The sequence below is a fragment of the Sporothrix schenckii genome (genome assembly GCF_000961545.1).
Source record: "Sporothrix schenckii 1099-18 chromosome Unknown Cont41, whole genome shotgun sequence".
In the NCBI taxonomy this organism is placed as follows: Eukaryota; Fungi; Ascomycota; class Sordariomycetes; order Ophiostomatales; family Ophiostomataceae; genus Sporothrix; species Sporothrix schenckii.
The window spans coordinates 68,013-89,411 of NW_015971142.1; the positions used below are offsets into that span (position 1 = coordinate 68,013).

General features: G+C 51.1%; 10 protein-coding genes across 10 annotated transcripts; 5 read left to right on the plus strand and 5 right to left on the minus strand.

Moving 5' to 3' along the window:
• Window positions 1–924: 924 nt before the first annotated feature.
• Window positions 925–1,699, minus strand: SPSK_07908 (superoxide dismutase, Fe-Mn family; the record flags this gene model as incomplete). The annotated part of the gene is made up of 2 exons (XM_016734561.1): window positions 925–1,524; window positions 1,652–1,699. The coding sequence occupies 2 exons, from the start codon at window positions 1,697–1,699 to the stop codon at window positions 925–927; spliced, it is 648 nt and encodes a 215-aa protein (XP_016590318.1).
• Window positions 1,700–2,424: 725 nt separating this feature from the next.
• On the minus strand, window positions 2,425–2,924 carry SPSK_08058 (uncharacterized protein; the record flags this gene model as incomplete). The annotated part of the gene is made up of 2 exons (XM_016734708.1): window positions 2,425–2,750; window positions 2,888–2,924. The coding sequence occupies 2 exons, from the start codon at window positions 2,922–2,924 to the stop codon at window positions 2,425–2,427; spliced, it is 363 nt and encodes a 120-aa protein (XP_016590319.1).
• A 1,105-nt stretch (window positions 2,925–4,029) lies between these two features.
• Window positions 4,030–5,999, plus strand: SPSK_07228 (FAD binding protein domain-containing protein; the record flags this gene model as incomplete). Its single annotated transcript, XM_016733892.1, has 4 exons — window positions 4,030–4,307; window positions 4,376–4,778; window positions 4,864–4,933; window positions 4,987–5,999. 4 exons carry the CDS (start codon window positions 4,030–4,032, stop codon window positions 5,997–5,999), a joined length of 1,764 nt encoding a protein of 587 aa, XP_016590320.1.
• Window positions 6,000–6,435: 436 nt separating this feature from the next.
• SPSK_07992 (uncharacterized protein) lies at window positions 6,436–7,068 on the plus strand (the record flags this gene model as incomplete). The annotated part of the gene is made up of 1 exon (XM_016734644.1): window positions 6,436–7,068. The coding sequence occupies one exon, from the start codon at window positions 6,436–6,438 to the stop codon at window positions 7,066–7,068; it is 633 nt and encodes a 210-aa protein (XP_016590321.1).
• A 382-nt stretch (window positions 7,069–7,450) lies between these two features.
• Window positions 7,451–7,768, plus strand: SPSK_08163 (uncharacterized protein; the record flags this gene model as incomplete). The annotated part of the gene is made up of 1 exon (XM_016734803.1): window positions 7,451–7,768. One exon carries the CDS (start codon window positions 7,451–7,453, stop codon window positions 7,766–7,768), a length of 318 nt encoding a protein of 105 aa, XP_016590322.1.
• A 381-nt stretch (window positions 7,769–8,149) lies between these two features.
• SPSK_07854 (decapping enzyme) lies at window positions 8,150–9,016 on the minus strand (the record flags this gene model as incomplete). The annotated part of the gene is made up of 1 exon (XM_016734507.1): window positions 8,150–9,016. The coding sequence occupies one exon, from the start codon at window positions 9,014–9,016 to the stop codon at window positions 8,150–8,152; it is 867 nt and encodes a 288-aa protein (XP_016590323.1).
• Window positions 9,017–10,000: 984 nt separating this feature from the next.
• Window positions 10,001–13,327, plus strand: SPSK_06937 (PI phosphatase group protein; the record flags this gene model as incomplete). Its single annotated transcript, XM_016733607.1, has 1 exon — window positions 10,001–13,327. The coding sequence occupies one exon, from the start codon at window positions 10,001–10,003 to the stop codon at window positions 13,325–13,327; it is 3,327 nt and encodes a 1,108-aa protein (XP_016590324.1).
• A 567-nt stretch (window positions 13,328–13,894) lies between these two features.
• On the plus strand, window positions 13,895–14,779 carry SPSK_07838 (uncharacterized protein; the record flags this gene model as incomplete). The annotated part of the gene is made up of 1 exon (XM_016734493.1): window positions 13,895–14,779. One exon carries the CDS (start codon window positions 13,895–13,897, stop codon window positions 14,777–14,779), a length of 885 nt encoding a protein of 294 aa, XP_016590325.1.
• A 1,941-nt stretch (window positions 14,780–16,720) lies between these two features.
• SPSK_07625 (large subunit ribosomal protein L13Ae) lies at window positions 16,721–17,938 on the minus strand (the record flags this gene model as incomplete). The annotated part of the gene is made up of 4 exons (XM_016734284.1): window positions 16,721–16,859; window positions 16,957–17,269; window positions 17,356–17,491; window positions 17,918–17,938. 4 exons carry the CDS (start codon window positions 17,936–17,938, stop codon window positions 16,721–16,723), a joined length of 609 nt encoding a protein of 202 aa, XP_016590326.1.
• Window positions 17,939–18,801: 863 nt separating this feature from the next.
• Window positions 18,802–20,591, minus strand: SPSK_07309 (bag domain containing protein; the record flags this gene model as incomplete). Its single annotated transcript, XM_016733973.1, has 2 exons — window positions 18,802–20,176; window positions 20,575–20,591. 2 exons carry the CDS (start codon window positions 20,589–20,591, stop codon window positions 18,802–18,804), a joined length of 1,392 nt encoding a protein of 463 aa, XP_016590327.1.
• Window positions 20,592–21,399: the final 808 nt, after the last annotated feature.

Genomic DNA, 21,399 nt, shown 5'->3' on the forward strand with positions numbered 1-21,399 from the left:
AAGACTTCTGATTGCATTTCTCTCGTCACTGCTTGAACACAAGAAATGTCTCGGTTCTGTAGATAATACCTGTGCGAAAGGGCCGAAATAACTGTAAAATTGAAACAAATGTTCAAGACGTATCTAATATAAATAACCATATAAGACCTCGTAAAGGTGAAAGCTCTGGTATAGTTACACGGAACGTCGGGAAGTGGGAATAACGTTCGTTTCCACAAATACACAAGTTGCAAGACGTTTTCAAGTGAAAGGGGTACGTTTTGTAGTCTGTTAGTTGTTGCGGCTCTCTCATTTCATCCTTAAGCGACAACGGCAAGATAGACAAGAAAGTACTCGGCAAAAGATGCATGCCAGGTGCTTTTATAAATGCAAACAAAAACCGTGCCAGTCACGGGAGTCTACATTTATTTCCACCCTTTTTCTCGCGATGTCAATGTCGACGTCTTGTCGTGCTATTATATCAGCGCTTGAGCACAAACCAAACTAGACACTGGTGAACTCGCCATATTTCATGGAGTATAGCGCTGTCATCTTACTGGAAAGCCATGCTACAGAAGTCTAAAAAGAGACGAAATATTATGCAACGCAGGGTGCACAAAGGAGAGACACAGGTGATCGGGATAGAGCCGTTCGTAGCAGTGTGCTTATGTGATCGAACCATATTTGTATTGTTTTGTTTCCTTTGCATTTCAGACGAGACATATACTGGTTCTATTTATGGTACGTGGGGGATATGACATACAATTGTATCTTTGCCCCTTCGAATTTTCTGTTAACTTTACGCTCTTGACTCCCATTCCATTCCCCATTCTCTTCTTCTCCTGTCCTTTTCGTCTCACTACGCCACAACAGCAATTACAACAAGTAAGCTCAAAGATGCGGCGCGGTAGCCTGGGGTGGCTCCCTTGCTGACGCAGCCGACAGTCAAACAGCTTCAGCAATTATCTTGGCCGCGTCCGGCGGTCCGCGCAGATACCGTTCCTCTGCTGTCTGCCAGTTGATGACCTTCCAGATGTTTTCGACATAGGCCGCCTTACCATTCAGGTACTGCAGGTAGTAGGCGTGCTCCCACATGTCGACGCTCAGGATGGGAATCTCGCCGCCGACCGGCGAGTCCTGGTCCTTGGTTGTCACGATGTGCAAGCCTGTGGCTGGCTCCAGCACTAGCCATCCCCAGCCGCTGCTTTTGATGCCCAGCAGCGCAGCCGAAAAGAACTTCTTGAAGTTATCAACGCTGCCCCATGTCTGGTTGATATCCTGGACCAGAGTCGGGGCGGCAGCGCCCGAAGGATCCGACTCGGGTCTACCGGCCGGAGCAAGGTTCCGCCAGAACAGCGAGTGGTTGATATGACCGCCGCCGTTGAATCGGATAGCCTCCTGGAGGGACACCTGCGTGGCGGCATCCCCCGTCGCGATGGCTACGGTTAGTGACTGCAGCGCCTTGTTAAGGTTGTCAACATAGGCCTGGTGGTGGCGTTTGTGGTGCAGTTCCATGATTTGGGCAGAGATATTGGGCTCAAGCGCCTAGGAAATGGTGAGAGACCATGGACGGTCAGTACACAATGCTTCTGGCAAAACGAGCCCCGACATGGCGGCAAGGCAACAAAGACTAAGGGGGGGGGGGAAGGTCCTCGTGGACACCCGTGCTCACATTGTAGGCGTACGGTAGGGCCGGCAGCGAGTAGATTTTGGCAGACATGGTTTTCGTGGTGAAAAATGGTAGAAATGATGGTGCACTGGTCTGGATAGACAGAGATAGAAGGATACGATAGAGGGATTACGGTAGGGCAAATTCCCAAAGCAGAAGAACTGTAGTTCAATATGAAGAGATCTGGATGGGAAGATAAGGGAAAGAGCTGGGAGAAAAGAGGAGATATCACGAGAGAGGAAGAAGAGATGGGCAATAGAAATGACGAGGGGAAACAGTGTTGCGCGAACAGCCACAGTGCCATCACTACCAAGCGTATGCCTCAGGGCACGCTATCTTCGACGAAATTTCATTCCTTCATGGGCCATGAATAGCCACGAGGCCCTTCCGGCTTTATCTGCATATATTTTAATGGTCATCGCGACGTTGTAGGTGCAGAGACTGGATGAACCTCTTTGGTCAGCAACTAGGGCGCCCATGTGACTTGCATTTATTAGTGCTTCTGGTGCTGCTGCATGTACCAGTTTTCTCTCGCAAACTTGCTCAAACTATCTCTGGCCGGTCATATATGCTTAGAAATTGGCAACGACAGCGATGGCAGGGCCAGTACAGGAAAGAAATTGGCAAAGCGCCGTATTCGATTCTGCGAAGAGTACAGCCGGCGCCTGTTTGCTCGGATGTCGAAACCTTACAGCCTGCCAACATCGGCCTTCGAAATTATCTTCTGTTCTATCTGCCCTGCCCTCCTCATCCACCAAACGACCAAAATAAAGGCATCAGACGAACGACACGCTCATCACAATGTGTGGCGACGAATCTCCTGCGTCATCGTATGCCCACCGTTTTGGTGCCCTTGCAATCATGAGCCCGCCAGCCTTGCCTTTTCCCACAGCCTCATCCGCAACCTCTTCGCCGACTGCATCGCTGGCAACAAGCCCCGGTGATGTGAGGGCGCTATCGGGCAGTATTGCCTTTTTCAATGACACCGACCACGACTGCCAGGTAGCGACGCATGTCCGCTTTTCACCGTTGGAAACACTGCCGACTGGCAGAAGCTTGCCTTGGCTCTTGAATATCCAGTAGGTCTTCGTCTGCGTGTCCGCTATATTGTGAGGAGCTTTCGTGGACTGAAACTCATGCACAGTGATTTTGGAGACGTTCAGTTTGACGAGACCCAGGTGTCCACTACCTCGCCGTGCGGGTCCGTCCTGCACCGGCTGCTGGAGCCGGTACACTTACACGTGGGGCGAGACCGGGACGGCAACATGGGCATCATTGGGCGGCGTGTGACTATGTATCGCGTACCGCCGTCGGCACCCTACCGGACACACGCAATACCGGTATCGGAGGGCATCGTGGGGTTCAACAGCCTCCCGAGAAGAGATGCGTCGTTGTAGTTAAAGAGAAAGCGACGCGATGCCGTGCACTTGGTACCATTCGTGAACTTGGAATAAATTTGCTTCGTCCCCTCTTCTTGAAATGTTTTGAACACCAGTCACCTTTTTCTTAAACGTTTTCCAGTTTTTCCATGACACTCTTTCGTCCCTGGCGGCAACCGGCACGGGCTTCTTGGCGGACTAAATGATAGTTTTGGACGTTGCCGAACCGCCTGGAGCTCAATTTAGAGATGCAGACGACATCGACGTGGACAAGGTCCATTTCACCTGCATGTCGTCCGTCTGGTTCACTGTCCGGCATGATGAATGGAATCTATATTTTCAGGCAATTAATGAGGTGTGTTCCTGGCTTGACGAGTATCAACCGGTTAATTACACCGGCGCGCAGGCAGACGGGCTGCTCCAGGACTACATATTGTAAATGATAGCGGACCAAAATGAGACGTAAAATACGCTACTGTCACCAGAGACGAAAGACTGTGAAAGTCGTTAAGAAGGGAGACATGTTTGGTCTAAGTACATACTTATATCAATAAGAAAACCAATAGCAAGGTATACAGGCACTCTTTTGATAAATTCACTCAGCCGTGAAATTGAACTTCTCATCCCTATAGCACGACGGAGTATAGTTAACCAAGGCGCTGCCAATTTGCAAGCCGGACAACAGCGTCCGCTTTTAACCTAATCAACGGATCCCCAAGAAACGCTCGTACCGATCTTTTTCCTGTCCATGCTCCCTCCACATGGGTCGATGCGAGGACCCGGAACGACCTTGACAACGACTGACGGCCGCAGACCCTCCAGGGTTCTTTGGATGTATATATTGCCGGTCACTGTTCGTGTCAAATCTTGGTGAGATGGCATGTTGATGCTTTGCTTAGCTGTAGCACCGATATTTTTCGTGTCTCTGGCGTTGTGTTCGCTTCCCCCTCGCTTTTGTTCTCATAGCCACTGTAAGAAAGGAGGCTTTGGCACACGCACACCATGCAGTTGTCTCTCGGCCTCCTAACTGCCGCTGCAGCCGGCAGTCTTGCCTCGCCACATCTCGCACGCGCCAACACAACTACGTGCAAGTGTTACGCTGACCAGTCCTGCTGGCCAACCGACTCCCGGTGGAAGGCTCTTAACCAGGCTGTGCAAGGTCGTTTGGTCAACTTCGTGCCGCCTGCCGCCGCATGCTATCCAACGTACGGCAGCGCAACAACGGCCAACGCGGATGCGTGTACGGCCATCCAGGCGAACTGGACCAACGCCAACTGGATGTAAGCGGTCCGAGTTCTTGGAGTGGTCTCCTTGTTCTTTCGCTTTCATACTTACCTCTGCCTTGTAGCGTCGACCAATCCGCCCAGACATTCTCTAACTTTTGGAATAATAACTCGTGCTCTGCCGCCGCCGACAAGTGCGGCGACAAATGCGCCCAGGGCCTATCGCCGTCCATGATTGTTACTGCCAACAACCAATTCGACGTGCAGGTCAGCGTCAACTTTGCACGAATCCAAAACCTGCGCCTCGTCATCCGCAACACCGGCCACGATTACCTGGGTCGCTCAGCCGGCTTCGGTTCCCTGACCCTCAACACTCACCGCCTCAACAATATCCAATTTGTAAAGTCCTACACAGGGCCCGGCAACTACACTGGCGGTGCAGTCAAGGTGGGCGCAGGCGTGCTGTTCCGCGACCTCTACCCCGCGGCCAAGGCAGAGGGAGTCGACGTTGTCGGTGCTGAGTCAATGGTAGATTTCTCCTTCCCCCAATACCACACCCTGTCCCGTTTCCCGTCACCTTATGTACGCTCTGCTAACCTCGACTCCTTGGTAGACGGTCGGCATCTCTGGTGGCTATGTTCAAGGAGGCGGCCACAGTCCTTTGAGTGGACTCTATGGCATGGGTAAGTCAACCTGCACCTTTCCGTCCCATAGGCCACCGTAATTTCGGCAACAGACAACCGGCTCATTCTATTCTCCCACGCAGCCTCGGACAATGTGCTTGCCTTCGACGCCATCCTAGCTTCGGGAAAGCAGGTGCAGATCAACAGCGAGAGCAACTCTGACCTGTTTTGGGCTCTGAAAGGCGGCGGTCCTGGCACATTCGCAGCCATCACGGGCGTCACTGTCAAGACGCACCCGGTCATCGCCTGCACTGGCGCCACACTTAGCATTGCTTACAACCAGCCTAGCTTTTGGAAGGCCGTAGCCGCCTTTCACAATCAGACAACTGCCTTAGTTGATGCTGGCATATACGCGGCATACACAGTAACGAAGGCAGGCGGTCTTACCGTTCGGCCGTTTGTTGCGCCCAATATCACCATTGACCAGTTCAGTACGATGGTGGAGCCGCTGGTCTCACAGCTGGCCACGCTCAATGTCACCTACACCTTGAGCAAGGTGGTGTCATACCCTACCTTTGACGACCTGTACCACGCGCTATTTTCGGCCGATGCAGACGCCGGCGGCGGCAACACGCTCCTGAGCGGAAGGCTGTTTAGCAAAGATGACGTGACTAAGAACGGCGCTGCTATCAACAGTGCCATCGGTGACTTGGTTAACGCGGGCCACACCTTTGTTGGCGTCGCCGTGAACCCGGGCCACGCTGTCCCCGATCCGGACTCATCCGTTAGTGCCGTACATCCCGTGTGGCGTAACGCCGCCACCTCGACCTATTGGAAGTTTGAGCCGCCCGCGTGCCTCAGTGAGGTTGGCCGCCTAGAAGCTCTACAAAACCTGACCCGGCTGGGCGACGCACTGCGCAAAGCATCCCCCGGCAGTGCGGTGTATGCCAACGAAGGCAACGTCAATGAGCCCAACTGGCAGCAGACCTTTTGGGGAGCCAACTACAAGAAGCTGTATGACATCAAGATCAAGTACGACCCTAGCGGTGTCTTCTGGGTACCGGCGACGCCTGGTGCGGAGCTGTGGACACTGGTCGATGAGAAGCAGCTTTGCAAGTCAGCGTAGATGACTATCAATGGGGACTCCGAAGGAAACAGAAACAAAAGAAGTAGAAACAGGTATAGGGTGTACCGTGAGGGTGATTGGTGGAGGTGCGAATAGTGGAACGCTTTTTTATTGATTTCACGCTTGGTGGATTGTTCGAGAAAAGTGCCGTACGCGGTATCATGCTGCTTTTGCGAAATTGAGTTTAAAACAAAACGACCTACGGTAGTACTGTGCCACCGGATTGAGTGTGCCAAAACAGTGGACCAAAACTAAAGTCCCTTTCCTAGCCGAGAAAAGCAAACGCGTGACATTATTCACCACAGGCGGCGCTACGTTTTGGCTGGACTTTCTCATTCTCGCACAGAGTCACAAAGTTGTGATATCTTGTGTTCGGTGTACCTTCCGTTCCAGCACCGTTGTCGTCCGGCGTTGACACGACGTCACTTGCGGAACTATGAACGGCGACGAGAGCCACGACAACACACGCAAATCCGCGATGGATTTAGAATCCATCCGACGCAAATGGAAACCGGCCTTCGACCGAATCTGTGACTCGTTTGACGCTCCGATGGAGCACCATTGCAATGTTCTCACCCAGCAGCTCATTCATTTTAATGAAGACAAAGCGGCTATCCTTTCCGACGTGTTCAAGACTGTGGGCGAGCAACAGGCTCACAGGGCATTCGACGACATGCTGAGAGAATTGATCCCGTTGAGTCTACGCCGGCTCATTTTGCTGATTGGAATCGACAGCACACCAGTCCCGGAGCAGACGATTGTCGCACTTCCTCAGCCACTGCCATCACCAACTCTATCTGCCAAATATGTCACCAACACAGGCGCGGAATCCTGGGCCAAGAAGCCCTCGGCTGTTGCTTGCAGTGAAGGCAAAGTTTTAATGCCGTTCGGCTTTGAAATTGACGCCCAAGCCACCACCGTAACGGTACAACAATCCCAGCGCCTGATGTCTTCATATTTTACGTTTCGCTCTTCCAGCACTTATAGGGTGCCAAGTACTGGGGCAACGACGGACGTGCATATTTTCATGTTCGTCCATACGAGCCGAGCTTCGAGCCTCTCATTCTAGCCAGAGGCATAAGACAATACTAATTCCTTTCCTGCAAATTTAGGAAAAGGGCAAGGGCCACCATTATATCCCAAGTACCACACAACCTAGAGCATTTGACGAGGCGCCTGGAACAGGGCCTGTGGACTATCTCAAACCCGTGTCACCGGCGGTTCTAACCTAGGAAGTTGACGCTGCTGAATTCTTGTTTCAATACGAACCATTCGGCCACGGCTGGTTCGTTCTTCGTTGCCTCCAGGCCTTGGATCCCAACCCCGTGCTTTTTGAGGCGCACCCTCTGCAAACACTGCATAGCCAGACAGGGTTGCCGCTCGGCTTGCATCACTTTAACCGAGAGGCTTGTGGAAATCATGACCGCAACCAGATTTATACGGTTCAAAGCATGCTCATCTCATTCGCCCAACGTGTGGTCGACGAGGACGGCGAAGATGTGACCGACGAATGGGCCTACCTGTCAAACGAAAGCCTAGAGGAAAAATTAGTCAAGCGAGCCGCAAAAAGGGCTTTGCGATCGATTTGTCATCGCCAGCGGAGAAAGTCCAAAGTAGATTCGACTACTGCAGCTAAACTCACGAAGGCAGAAACTGACACTATCACAATCGTGGATGATGATGACAGTATGATGGTAGGTGCCGATGACGATTTTGAGCCTAGCTTTTCGGACACGTCAGCAACGACGGATGGCAGCATTGGCATATAGGAACACAGTAGCAACATGCTTTGCTTGTCCACCCACAACAATATGTTCATATGTCTATCGGGAGACGTTTTATTGTTGTGTGTGTTTACAGCATGTTGGTTGTACATATGTTCAAACAATTGTAAGTGTGTGTGGCTCTGGAATAAGATGTCGCCAAGATACGAAAGTAAATTTAAAGCCATTATGAATAAAAGAACTAAAGGCGATATCGACGGTATCGACGAACATGGCGGCTGGGGAGATCTAGTTGCGATGTGTCCAAGTGTTTGGTATAGAAGTGGTTTGAAAGGTATCAATGCACTCTGCTGCCACGCCACCGACAGAGAGTTCCGATGCCTCATCTGCCGTATATACAGTAACCCCCAGTACTAAGTTGTGCAACTATAATCCTTCTTGGCCCAGGCCGCGTCCTGATGTTTGCCCTAACACCATGGCCATCAGTTCCTTCACGTTCGGCTGAGGCCCTACCGCTGTTGTTGCTATACCATCTGGGTTGAGCCCCAGGCCTGTTAACTTCACCTTGGCCATCGTGGCTGCGGTATCGAGGAATCCCATCGTGTCCAAAAGCTGTGAAGAGCCCAGGGTGTTCACCATAGCTACCTGCACCGCCTGCCACCGTCGCACTACCACGTCGGGGTCAAACAGAGGACCACTCATTCCCGATCCGCTGCCTGTTGTGCCGTTGCCGTGAATCCATAGACCGAGCACTTGCTGCCCACTTGCCCCATTTGTTCCGTCTGGCCCCTTTGACATCGTTTCTTCGTTCTCAATGCCGAGCGTGATCAGACCCCCGAGGACCTCGGCCTTGCAGACCCGCGCCAGGTCCACCACCACGTTCATGAGACCTTTGCGGTTGAGCACGAACACACAAGCCCGTGGTAAAACAAACTCCTCGATTTTTAACGGTTCTTGTTCGCACAGGAATAGGGTGCCCTCAATCTGCGGATCAGCCTTGATCCAGCCACCTGCCTCGCCGTTGATTGCGTAGACAACGGAGCTGGCTGCCACAGCCTCGATGCTTCGAATCGTCGGCTCGTAGCATTGTAAGACGCGCAAGTTCATTTCGTCGATAGACCCTGTAGGTATATGGACATCGGCTGTGTGCTGGTTATCGACCGAGGGTCCATCGCTTGTGTGGTTGTTCTGTTGCTGTTGTTGGTTTGGTTGCAGCTGTTGCACGACATGGTGTTGAGGCTGCTGCGGACCATGCGGTTGTGATTTTTGCCTCTTATGTGCCTTCCGTGGCATGGTTTCTTGTAGTCTAGCTTGCGGCTGCTCAGGACGGAAATGATATATATTTCGGAGACGACGGAGGAGGTCGATCGAGACGCCCAGATGAGGCTCTCGTTGGTCTGCGTAGGCGTGTTGGTTTCGGGCGGAAGTATCGAGCTATCGATCGTAGGGAAGAGTCGCACTATGGAAGGGATTGTGATATTAGTTAGGTGTAGGCCATGTGAGTATGGTTGGGTGTTTGTTGTCTTGAAGTTGCGGCATTAGCATTGAAGCTTGCCATCCGTTTGTACACTACACGCAAAGTGCGCCACCACCAATCAGTAGTGTCGAGCTGTATTTCTACCAGGCATACAATTTACATTCGTATGATAGGGACTTTATCGCGATAAACAGTGCATAAAATGAACCTAGTACTTAATACTACCCAACCAGCCCCCGCAAACAGTGCGCAAGGTTCTAGAGATCTAGCCCGCTTACTTGTCTCGATCCCACGGGCATCAGCAAGCATCTGCTTTGCAACCAACCAACTGTGCTCTAAATACATCTCGTACAACACTTTAACTTGCATCTAACATTCGCCTCTGGATTTGCACCACACCAAGTTGTTACATAATTTGTCCAACTCCTGTCTTGCTATGATACTACGCTCCGACATAGCCTTACTGTTAGTCGAAATTGGATTTACGACAGTTTCCAGGTTGCATAGACATTGCAACACGACGACGCGATACGCCACCTGTCACGACTACCTCAAGGTATACATTTCGCCTTTCCTTGTGCGGTGTCTCATGCCTATACTCTCTCAGGCTGCCGAACGACATGTCTATCGCCTAGCTTTGGATAGATTTCCTGGCCTCCAATCCGTGCGGCGAGCAAAGTACTGCACGTTGCCTTGGTAAACCCTTTCATTTTACCTCGGCCTTATCGATCAGCTTCCTCGAGTGATGCACTCTTTGCCCGCGAACCTTGTTCTGTGCCATGCCCGCATAAGTACACACCATGGTCCCTTCCTCGAATCGGCCTGCCCCGAGGTCCAATGCCTCCGAGCCTGTCGACGTTACCGCTTCCGACGCTATGCTGCACTCCCTCCACAGCGCAGTGTACGCTCGTCGCTCCGAATATGTTCGTCCCCACCGGGTCCGTTTAAAGGTTGGCACGTGGAACGTGGCCGCCTGTCCAGGCACCGATCACGACCTGGCAACCTGGTTTGTTTCCGGAAAGGGCGTCGACCACCGACTCTCCAATATTATTGCCGCTTCTAGCAATGGCGCTCTTCAAAGAGAAACGTCCGATACGGCCTTTGCGGGACAAGAACAGGGCGTGGGGGAGGACGTTGCTGCTGTGCGTGTCATGGGCAGCGATCAGATCGGCCTCTACGCCCTTGGTTTGCAGGAGGTTGTTGACCTCAATGTAGCAAGCCAGTACATGAACCGTGTATACACCGATTCCAATGCAACGGTTCTTGACAGGTGGAAGACGGCTTTGGGGCTCGCCCTGCCGGATGGCTACAAACTTGTCGCCTCTGAGCAGATGTCGGGTCTTCTGTTGCTAATCTATGCTTCTCCCGAGGTTGCCGGTATGGTCAGCCACGTGAGCACCTCTGCCGTGGGAACTGGCTTATTGGGATTGATGGGAAACAAAGGAGCTGTATCGGCCAATATCGTCCTGGGCGAGTCGACAAGGATGGTGTTTGTCAACAGCCACCTGGCCAGCGGCAACGAAGCATCACATGCTGACCGACGGTGCTGGGACGTATCCCACATCGCTTCTCGAACACAATTTGAACCATACAACCACCCAGGCCTACCGGAGACCAAGGAGCCGGAAAAAATTGCTGATGCCGACTTTGCCTTTTGGTTTGGTGACCTCAATTTCCGCTTGGATGATCTGCCAGGAGACGATATTCGCCGCATTCTTACATTGCATGCGCGAGGTGAATACGACCTAAACCAAAAGCTGCCGGTGGATAGCAACAGGGCTGGTAGTATGCAAGCTGGTGACCACGACTCGCTTGCGGGTGAAGAAGCAATAGTTTTGCAAAAGCCTACACCCACAGACAGCCGATCTAACTGGGCCTCCAGTACAACGAAGGCTTCCGCAGACTCGATATCAACAACCTCAACGGCGCTAGCAAACGATGATGGCAAAGACGCTGTTGGGGGTATGAAATTGCTTCCACCGCTGCCGGACCCTGATGAGTTTTTACCTGATGCATCTGAAGACCCGGCATCTCTGCAGGCAACCCTTGATTCGTTGCTTCCTCATGACCAACTGGGAAAGGCGATCAGAGAGCGGAAGGCATTTCACGACGGCTGGCGAGAGGGCCGCATTACGTTTTTGCCATCATACAAATACGACGTTGGAACAGTCGGTTTATTTGATTCAAGCGAAAAGCGTCGTGCTCCTAGCTGGTGCGACCGGATTTTATACCGCACCCGCAAGGACAAGGACGACTACGAGCAACGGGTCAAGGATAAGGAAGAGGCAGAGAAACGGGACAAAGAGATGACCCAGCGTGGATTGGACCACGCTGGTGACGACGACGAGGTCCTTTTTGAGTACCAACCGGATATAGACGGTGACGATTTGTTAAGACGCAACTCTACCGCTTCAAGTTTAGACTACGACGAGTACGATGATGGCGAATACAATCCTGACAAGGACAATGAGACCGCACCACAGGATGGCGTTGCCGACCGCATCCACCTGGACATTTATGCGTCCCACCAGCGCATCCAGTCGTCCGACCACAAACCTGTCGTGTCTCTTTTCACAGTTGATTGTGATGCCGTTGTCCCAGAGCTAAAGGCAGCGGTGCACATGGAGGTGGCTAGGGAGCTTGACCGCACGGAGAACGAAAGTAGACCCGGCGTGACGATTGTTGTCGATAGCCGCGTGGTTCACGATACTAGCAAGTACACATCGGGGTCAGACGAAGCGGTCGACTTTGGGCTGGTTGTATTTTTGCAGAAAGCATCGACATCGTTGACAATAGCCAACACAGGTGGTGTGCCGGCTGTGCTTTCCTTTGTCGAAAAGCCGACGACTGAAGACCTGGCCTCCAGCGATTTTATTGCCCACCCTTATCAGTGGCTCACTACGTCTTTTATTCGCCAGGACAAGGAAACTGACGAAGAAGGTCCGGTGGATCTGGGAAAGGAGGTTATTCTTGAACCTGGCGAGACTGTCAACGCACTTCTTGAAGTCTTTGTGAGCGACGTTACTTTTGCTCGCATGTTGAATGATGGCGTGAGCAAGCTTGAGGATGTACTGGTTCTTCGTGTGGACGAAGGCAAAGATCATTTCGTACCTGTCCGCGGAACGTGGGCACCTACATGCATTGGGCGATCAATTGAGGAGTTGGTGCGCGTACCTGACGGCGGAATCCGGGCATTTGTGGCCACCCTCCACGAAGAACTTGCAAAGAAGAATGGCCAAACGCCTGGCGCAGACACGACAACGTTGGGCTCGATTTCCTACGATCTCGACGTCCGTTGCGCCGCGCCAAAGGAACTGTTCAAACTGACGGAGATGATTGAAAATCTGGTCGACCGATCCATTGCGGACGAGCAAATGCTAAAGGATTTCAAAATTCCCGGCGACAAGGTGGGCTGGCCTTTCGAAGACACGACACGGGCCCTAGATAATCGGCATATTGTCGCAGTGATCGAAGCCCTCGACGAGGACCGGCCTGTCCTGGATGCTTTCGAGCCCGAGATGTCATCTTTGTTGCGCCTTGAGGTCGTTAGCCATGTGCTCCTCCTCTTCCTGCAGGGACTCACTGACGGCATCGTGACGATCTCATTATGGTCTCAGATCGACCAGGCCACACTTTTATCACTGAATGGGTCCAAGAGTGTCAATCCGATTGCGCGGGATCCGAATAGCGAGACGGACAAGAGCACGGTTTTGGACTTTCTTTCGTCGACGCCGCACCACAACATCTCCTTCGTCTTTTTGACAACTACGCTATCCAGGATCATTGGGGAGCTTTCACCATTAAGTCTTGGGGACTTAGACGCGCTGAGGTCCATCGGACGGAGCTCAGGAGGAGGTTTTAGTGCGACCATGGGCGGTATAGGTAGCATCGGCCGCCGGTCCCTGAGTAGTTTCAGAAAATCTGGTGTCAGCCCTGCGAGCGCCGCACTGGAAGCCCTAGACCGACGAATGGCCCGTGAGAGGCGCTATGCCGAAATATTTGGTGGGATAATGTGTCGGGTCCCTGCAATGGCCAAGGACAGAGAACGCAAGGCCCAAGAGGACAAACAGAGGGCGGTGGTGGAGCTTTTTTTAAAGAGATCGAGAGAGGAGTTGGGAGGCCAGTGATCTAGGACATAGAAGTCCTAAAATTCCTACACGCTCACGATGTGAACCGGCATGGCGTTTAGAGCAAATGCGTACATATTTGTCGGATTGCGGACGCGAAATTTTAGTATTTCGGCATCGGCAACTGCTTATGGAACATATGATGTGCTCAAAGCCCCGAATCAATGCTTCAAACTTTCTCGGCGCTGGCTGGTTCGGAGTTTCGTTGTGAAAGTAAACCAGGAACTCCGGAGACTACCAGAGAACGTCGAGCAAGATGCTGGTAATTAATCGTAGATTCGGTAGGTAACGCGTCTCCGGGATAACTCCTTGCTATTCTACGGTAGCAGTGATAACACTGTCGTTTCCTTCCTATCCTGGCTCGAGAAAGCAGAACAGGAGTTCTACCAGCAGAAAGAAAGAGTGACTGCGCCAGCTGTTTCCGAAACAGGAAATAGACAAATATAAGTAAACGCTGGTTGCTTAACTATCAGTCACAGTAACATCGGCAGACGTCCACCGTCGTTTCTTGTTTCGTTTTCTTTTTCGTCTACTATCTCTGCATCATTTTCCTATCATCCATACAAAATGTCTATTTACCACCGGTACGCCGTGTTCTACTGCATTCAACGGTACCAAGCCGATATCGACAAGCTGGGTGACCTTTTATCTCAGTTCGATATTGTGGACAATTATTCTGATAATAGAATTACGGTTAATCGGGACCATCCTGATACTAAAAGCATGATCAAAACCGCAGATGGAGCTGCAGATGCTTCACACCCAAGACATGGTGCCGAAAACGAAACGGACGCGACACAAGAACTTCGAGTGCGCGAGGACGTCGAAGAGAGCGAGATCCACGAGCATGACGATGACAACCACATGCCAGAAGGCAACAGATGCCGAGTTTCTCCGAATTCCAAACTTGACAGCCAGGAGAAGCCTGGTGCCGGAAATGGCATTGGACTGGACGAAGTATGGAATCGGCCGCAAGAAATACCGATTGCCACCAGCGCAAAACCGGAAACTGAAGAACGCCCTCGACTCAAGTTTGCCCGATCGCAATTGGACAGAGTGCGTTCCTGCGGCCGTATCCTTCAGCGACTGAACGCAGGGCTTGCTAAAAATATCCATCGCATCGAGACGGAGGAAAACGAACTCTCGTCGGAGTCAATACGACACTTGTGGAGTGAGGCGGCGAGATTAAATGGCACGGAGAAAATCAAGCCACTTCGGGCAACTACTAGCTGGTGGGAGAATGAGGCACGCAGCGAGGACACGAGAAGCTTTAGTCCCACCGCAAACAACACCGCTCGTACAACGGCAGTGACAAGTCATCGGTTACCATGTAGCCCTCTCCAGAATCCAATCATGGCAAACGACTTGCTTTGGGATGACCAAGTAAAACAGTGGCAGCTAGGTATGGGCCGACTCATGGACGACCAGGGACGGCGGTACCTCAAAATTTGAGAGAATAGCTGTTTGCTTACCCTGCGTGTGGTTGGTGCTGTTGGATATTGTTTGGTGAAAACGGGCTACAGGACGTTTTCATGACTGGGACCTGAGATACAGACAGAGGTTAAAGAGAATAATTAATGTATTCAGCTACTGTGAATATCGCTGGGCTCGGTCATCATAATATATTTTAAACGAGAACGAATTGTGTTCTCGTCGCCTTCCTCAATAAGATGATGGTGGAGTGGAAGGTGGTTACGGGAGTGATGTCAAGAAAAATTGAAGTCAAATCAAGAAACGTAGACTGAGAATAAAATTAAATTGTTTTGTCCTTACCGATTTACAAGATGGCCAGGCCAGAATGACTGCACCTCTAAATGGCGCGGTAGAGGCGAATTGGTAACTGCGTGGCCGCGAAAGTTATCAGGCCATGGAGATGCGAGTCTTAATTCGCGAGGCTGTTACACTGCCCAGGAGTATGACATACCTACTTGCTAAAAGCATTCCATTTGCGTGCCTGTACGAACCCGATGCTACCGCGGGGAACGGACACCGTGGAGCGAGATGTTAGCTGAAAGCGCACATTTAAGAGCGGAAGATAATGCTGTTTTCCTCGTAGCTTGACAGAACGGGGAAGTTAAAAATCGTGATGACATTATATGTGAGCCGGAGACAACGGTGTCGTGTTAACGGTGGCAGGAGCACTCGATATATAAATTAAGTGTAGTGTCTTCTGAGCCAGTAAAGTCATTGCAATGAAAGTAACGATGACCAAGGAAATACATTCATGCGAATTGTGAAAATGGCGAGCAATAACAAATACGATAAGCCCTCAACTAGCCGAGGCAGCCTCCAGATAGTAAGGGAAATAAGGGGCTACTCGGCATGAGACAATATGATAAAATGACGGGTATTTTCTCCTTTGTTTTCAAGCGACCAGAATGTCATTTGCTTCTTGCCGGAGCTAAAGGAAGCAGAGTAAAGGTCTTGCCCGGGTATCCAGCCAAGAACTGGCCATCTCCGAGGTCCGACAGGCTAGCTGGAAATCTATGGAACAGCAGTCGTTACTGGCTCTAGGCTGGCATCACCTCCTCAGGCAATGCAACAATCTACGTGATGTTTCTCAGGAGTCCATTGGAATCATCGCTGACAATCGGGCCGTGCCCGTACGGTCTCTATACGCTGCCCCGTAACTTGAGTTGGTTAGGGCCGGAAGACAGACTGACCCGTGGGCTTTAAAATTAGCTTTAAGGACTCCCTCGATAAAAATCTGTTAATGAGCATCGTGGGGTTTGTTTGTCATAATATTAACTTTTCTTCGAGTGGATAGTATAATCATGCCGACGTAGGGAAACATCTTTGCAGAACGTCGTACGAGTAACATTGGTCATGAGACATGTATGGAAATGCTGAGTCTTAAGTTTTTTAAATATTTTTTGTGTCTTTTTTGCCTACAACTAGAGTAATAGACAAAGGTTGTCAAAAATAATGGGCTGTTTGAAACCATTCCCGGGTTTCTGTTTTGTCTTTGATTTTTTTTTCCCTTGTTTCTTTTTGAGTTGTATCATATCCTTCCTCTTTTGCCCAAGTGAAACTTCACTCCTTTTTTAATTTACAAGGAAGCTTTGCTCGCCCATCATTGGAGCCCTCTCGCGCACCCGAAATCTAGAGAGAACAAAAACACAAGTGCCCCGAACAAAAAAGCAAACAAAGATCGGGCAAGACACGGGATACAGGTACAAGGATGCAAAGGAACTATAAGAGCCATACTTACATGGCAGATCAATCCGACCACCATAAATACAGCAGTCTTGTTCGTTCATGCCAGCAGTCAAAGCCATGCCTTGGTCCGTTGCAAATTCTGTTCTCCCATTCCACACTCTCTCGCCGTTGCTCTAATTCGCCGCTCTTTCCATTCATCGCTCTTCCCAAGAAGTCCATCACGACTTCCGCCGCTTAGTAGCCGAAAGCCTCGAGGGCCTTGGCCGTCTTGGGATCGACCTTGGCGTTCTTCTTGGCCTCGGTCAGTTGCCGTGCGGCAACCTTCTTACGCTCATAATAAGCAGCGCCCTTCGCTTTTCTCCGCTCCTCAAGTCTGTTGTAGAACGTTTCGTCAGCAAAGATTGATTTCGCAAAAGTATGGCTCCAACGAGTTGCGAAAGGAAATCTCCTCGCATGAACAAAATACACACCTGGCAACAACATCCTGATACTTCCAGCCAACCTCGTGGCTCAACCGGCCGACGGTGCAGTACTTGCGGCCAGGCTGCAGTCTCAGGACTCGCAAGGCCTGAGGAACGACCATCTTCTTCTGCTTGTCATACGGGGGCGGGACTCCCTCGAAAACCTTCAGGCGTTCGAGAGCGGCGGCACCGCGGGCGGTCTTGTGCGGAATCATGCCGCGGACAGCCTTGTAGAAGATGCGCGAAGGAGCGCGGAAGTGGAAAGGACCACCGCGAGTCGGGTTGTAACGAGTCATCTTGCGGAGGTAGGAGTGGTACTTGACTAAACAGAAAGAATGATACAATCTTAGTAAATTCTCGTAAAAATGTGTCTTGACCGGGATGGGTAAGAGGGTGGTGGTGGCATACGCTTAGCGCGAAAGAACTCGCCAGAAATGTTCAGAGCCTCACAGCGTACAACGACAATCTTCTGGCCGTTCAGCAGCTGCTTAGCAACGATGCTAGCCAGGCGGCCCAGCAGATGGCCCTTGCCATCAATGACAACCTATTTAAAAACCAAGTCAGCAAATCTGGTTGACGTTTGCAATATCGCTATCGGCTCCCTCCACTGCAAAATCAACGTGTCTCCCCCTGTTGATCGTTTTCCATCATCGCTAGATCGTTGCAGTATGCATTGTTCGCGATATGTGCAGTTCGGTCGAATGTGGCAAGCTCAACTGGAAATGTACCGTGCGAAGAACGGCAGAGTCAAACATTCAATTGTTCGACTTTTTAGTCCTTAGTTGAGCATAAACCTTCCTCGGGACCTGATGTTCCAATGTTCCTTCGCCCGAGAATTGACAACGCCATGTCGTGAACCGTGGCCACATTTGTACAGCCGATTCGCTTCGAAATGTAGAGATGCCACTAGAAGTAGAGGCAGCAACACACAGCGATGCGCAGTGTAGGCACAAAAGCAGGCAACACTTACAACAGATTCGAAGCTCGACATTTTGTGTGATGTGGTTATCGGCCGCAGTAAAGCGGGCGTGCCGGGGACGATAGAATCGAAAGGGGAAAAGAAAAAGAGAGAACAGACTGGTGATGAGTCTGCCTAGTTTTTCTTGTGCTGTTGTCGACGCTCGACGTTATTAATGTCCTTCGTCGGTGGACTTCGATCGTTGTCGAAGGGGGTTGCTGGGTGGTTGATGTCGTTGATTATCGCGAAAGCCTGAGGAGGAGAGAGAAGGACGAGGAAAAGAAAATGCCAGTCCACTTTCACACACAGAAAGTGATGGAGGGCTCAAAAAAAATGATAGAGAAAATGCTAGCCACCACCAATAGAAAAATTAATCCCAAAATTCTGCTGCGCCGCGGATTTTGGCTCTTGGTGTGGTGCTTTCTAGACTAGGGCTGGTTGGCCGTTCTAGGTCTCCTGAAAGAAGTAAGCCGAGCCAAAAAGAGGGGCGAGTGGAGGTTTACAGCACTTAGGGCTCTCCAACCTGATCATGTGACACAAATACTGCTGAGTCATGATCATGAACTTGAAAAGCCCACGTGATGACATCTATCGTGATATTGACCAAACACAGCAGCGACCAAGGCAGGATTTGCATTTTGACTTCAGTCGCGCACTGCGCTCGTCAATGTAGAGCTTTTAATAGTCACCGTCAGTAATAAACTTGCTCAATCAAATAACAAAATACATGTGGTTTCAATCAGATTATGTAACATGGAGGGGTTGCCGGTACAGAGTATGCGCAGTATGCTTAAAGAAGAAGCAATATCAAACATTAACCTAAGACAGCTTCAGAAGAAACAAAACGGATGCCTTCCTATTCGCCCTTGTGCCACTTTTAATTGGCTAGGCCCAGCTCATGAGGAAGGCTTGATCTTGGAGTCCACATCTTTTAAGACGTCCTGCACTTTGTTAACAAGCGCTTTGCGCTTCGCGCGTGTCGCATCCTCGCCGCCAGTGCTCACAGCGTCCAACTTCAAGAGAACATGCTGGAAAACGGTCTCAGAAATTTTCGCGTGCTCGTCAGCTCTCTTCTTAGGATCGGATGGCGGATTCTGAACGAATTCCATACACAGAGGTAGCAGGTGCGACTCGAAGTGAGCGTCGATACTGTTTAACTGATCCATGGCTGAACCCTGCGTGGTCTTGGGTGGCACAATATTGGAGATGTTGGAGGTGCGGGAATCACCCGATACGCCAGAGGCCCCCGACGCTGCGGAGTGTGCGCGGCTTGATGGGCCGGATTTTTGATCAGGTCGTCCACGTCGCGGCACCTCCAGGTTGCCAGTGGACGAGGATGGTCCGGCCTGCTGTTTCGGACTGCGATCCGGTCTCGCCGGCTTACCCTTTTTCGTTGGTGACTTGGTTTTCGCCTCGAGTTCCTCACCTGGGAGTACAACCAGGAGCTCGCTGTTGTTTTTGACGCCGTCCACGCAGACCGGTTGCTCGTCATTCTTCAAAATCTTTCCCTTGTAGTACAGTTTGATGTGCTTCGTTTGCGCGTCGGACAAGTCGTAAAGTAGCTGCAAACGATCCCGGACATCTTCGGTAAAGAGCTTGCCATCACCAATGGAGAAGGCGGGGAAAAACTCTTCCTTGACTTCGTTGCCATGGCGGAGTAGCAGTATGTCCTCCTGGGGAATATCGTTGAGGTTGTCGTCATTAGGCGGGCGGAAGTAGGATCCGCCCGTGCGGCTACCCGTGACACCATATTCAAAAGGCGACGACTGGGCGCCGAGGTTGCGGTTATGGAGGTCGTCCGATGTTATGTACTCGTAGTCGTCGTCGGTCACATCTGGCACACCCTCGTTGCTCAGCGTCGAAGTGAACGGAGACAGCTGCTGGCCAGTCGACCAGCCGTAACGCCGCATGCCGTCTTTTTCTGCTGTCCCTCCTGCTTTTGCCTTTTTGGCGGCTTTCCGCTTTTTGTTGCGAGAGAGCTTGGGGCCCTTGGTTGCGGAGGTTGGTTTCGACGCCGAGATCTTGAAGGAGGCGATGGTACGTGCGGCCGCTCCTACAAGAACAGCACCGGCAACGGTGCTATAAAGGGCAGTCGGCGGGACGCCTGTGGTGGAGTAGATGTAGGCGGTTGAGTTGGCGATGGCGGTCGCGACTGTGTCAATGGATGAATCGAGATACGTTTGCAAGCTAGAAGGCAACTTTGGCAGCAGGGCTGACGTGATGTTGGCCAGGCTGGCAAATGGGGCACCCAATGATGCCGCGGCAGCGGAACTGGAAGCCACTTTGGCGAGTGGTTCGGTCCCTTAACAGGACACGATACGCATACCGTGTGGGAAAAACTTGGGAGTGTGCTAGGAAAGAAAAATGGGAGGTCAAGGAATAGAATGTTCGCAAGTAAATGTCGTCTGTGGCGCGCCGATGTCCTTTTTTTCCTGAGGAGTGATCCGCTGTTCGTTGTGCTTGGGCAGCACGCGTCGTTCTCGGCGGTAGAACGTGGTTGGACGATAAAAAATGGTGGGTGGTTGCGCAGACCCCACGTGAGATGGAGTGGACAACGGGTAGAGGCTGATGCGTGCGTTGGGCTGCTGGATCACAAGAGAGGAAGGATGTCCTGTTGTGGACTTAGTTGATGAGAAGACGGAGAAATAAAGGGGAGAAATCAGATTTACTGTTGGCGTAGCGCCATTGACGATAGGCTTGGTTGGTTTTAAGTAGATCAGAATGCGACGACCAGCAATGCGTTTGAGTAGTTTCCTGTTAATGGCTTGCGAGGCAAGAAAAAAAGAGTGAAAATGTACATGAACAACAAGCAGAACAGCACAAAAGCTAAGTCCTAAGTATATCAAACAGAGCAGCCGGTTTGCTAGGTGACCATAGTTAAGCTGGGCAAGCTGGGTTGCCCAAACCGATTGGTTGGGCCTGGTCATCAAACGGGCCAGTCCACTGCGCTACGGGCCTCAACAAAGCTGCAATTAGAAGATCACATGACCACCGCGACCGACGCATAATGACTTGCCGAACTGAGTACAGTTGCGTACGGCATCCGTCATCGTTTTCATTATAATGAGCGCGGAATGGGGCAAAGAAAGAACCACAACGTTTAATGTGCAGAACGAATGTTTAGCATCTTTCTCCTGTCCGCGGATGCCAGCGCCTTGAAAAACAAAACAATGGAGTGCGCTCGCCAAACAACATCCTACTACTAAGGCCTTGTAGATGACACTATCGTCTCGTGTTTCTTGCACCCTCGAAATAAACCATAAACATATTTGTTACCGGCTGGTTATTTCACGCTTGCTACAGTTAATATTACAATATGTCTCCTGCTGTATGACTAAGAGTATACGTGACTTGGAAAGGCCTTCTGTTTGGTCGGGCAGACGATGCGAGAAAAAGTTACTACGAGATAATGCGACACTCCTCTCGCCAGCCCATGCCGTCAGGGATATCCGCCCTCGAGCTGCCAAACATATAATGGCTCTCTTTGTAAGAAA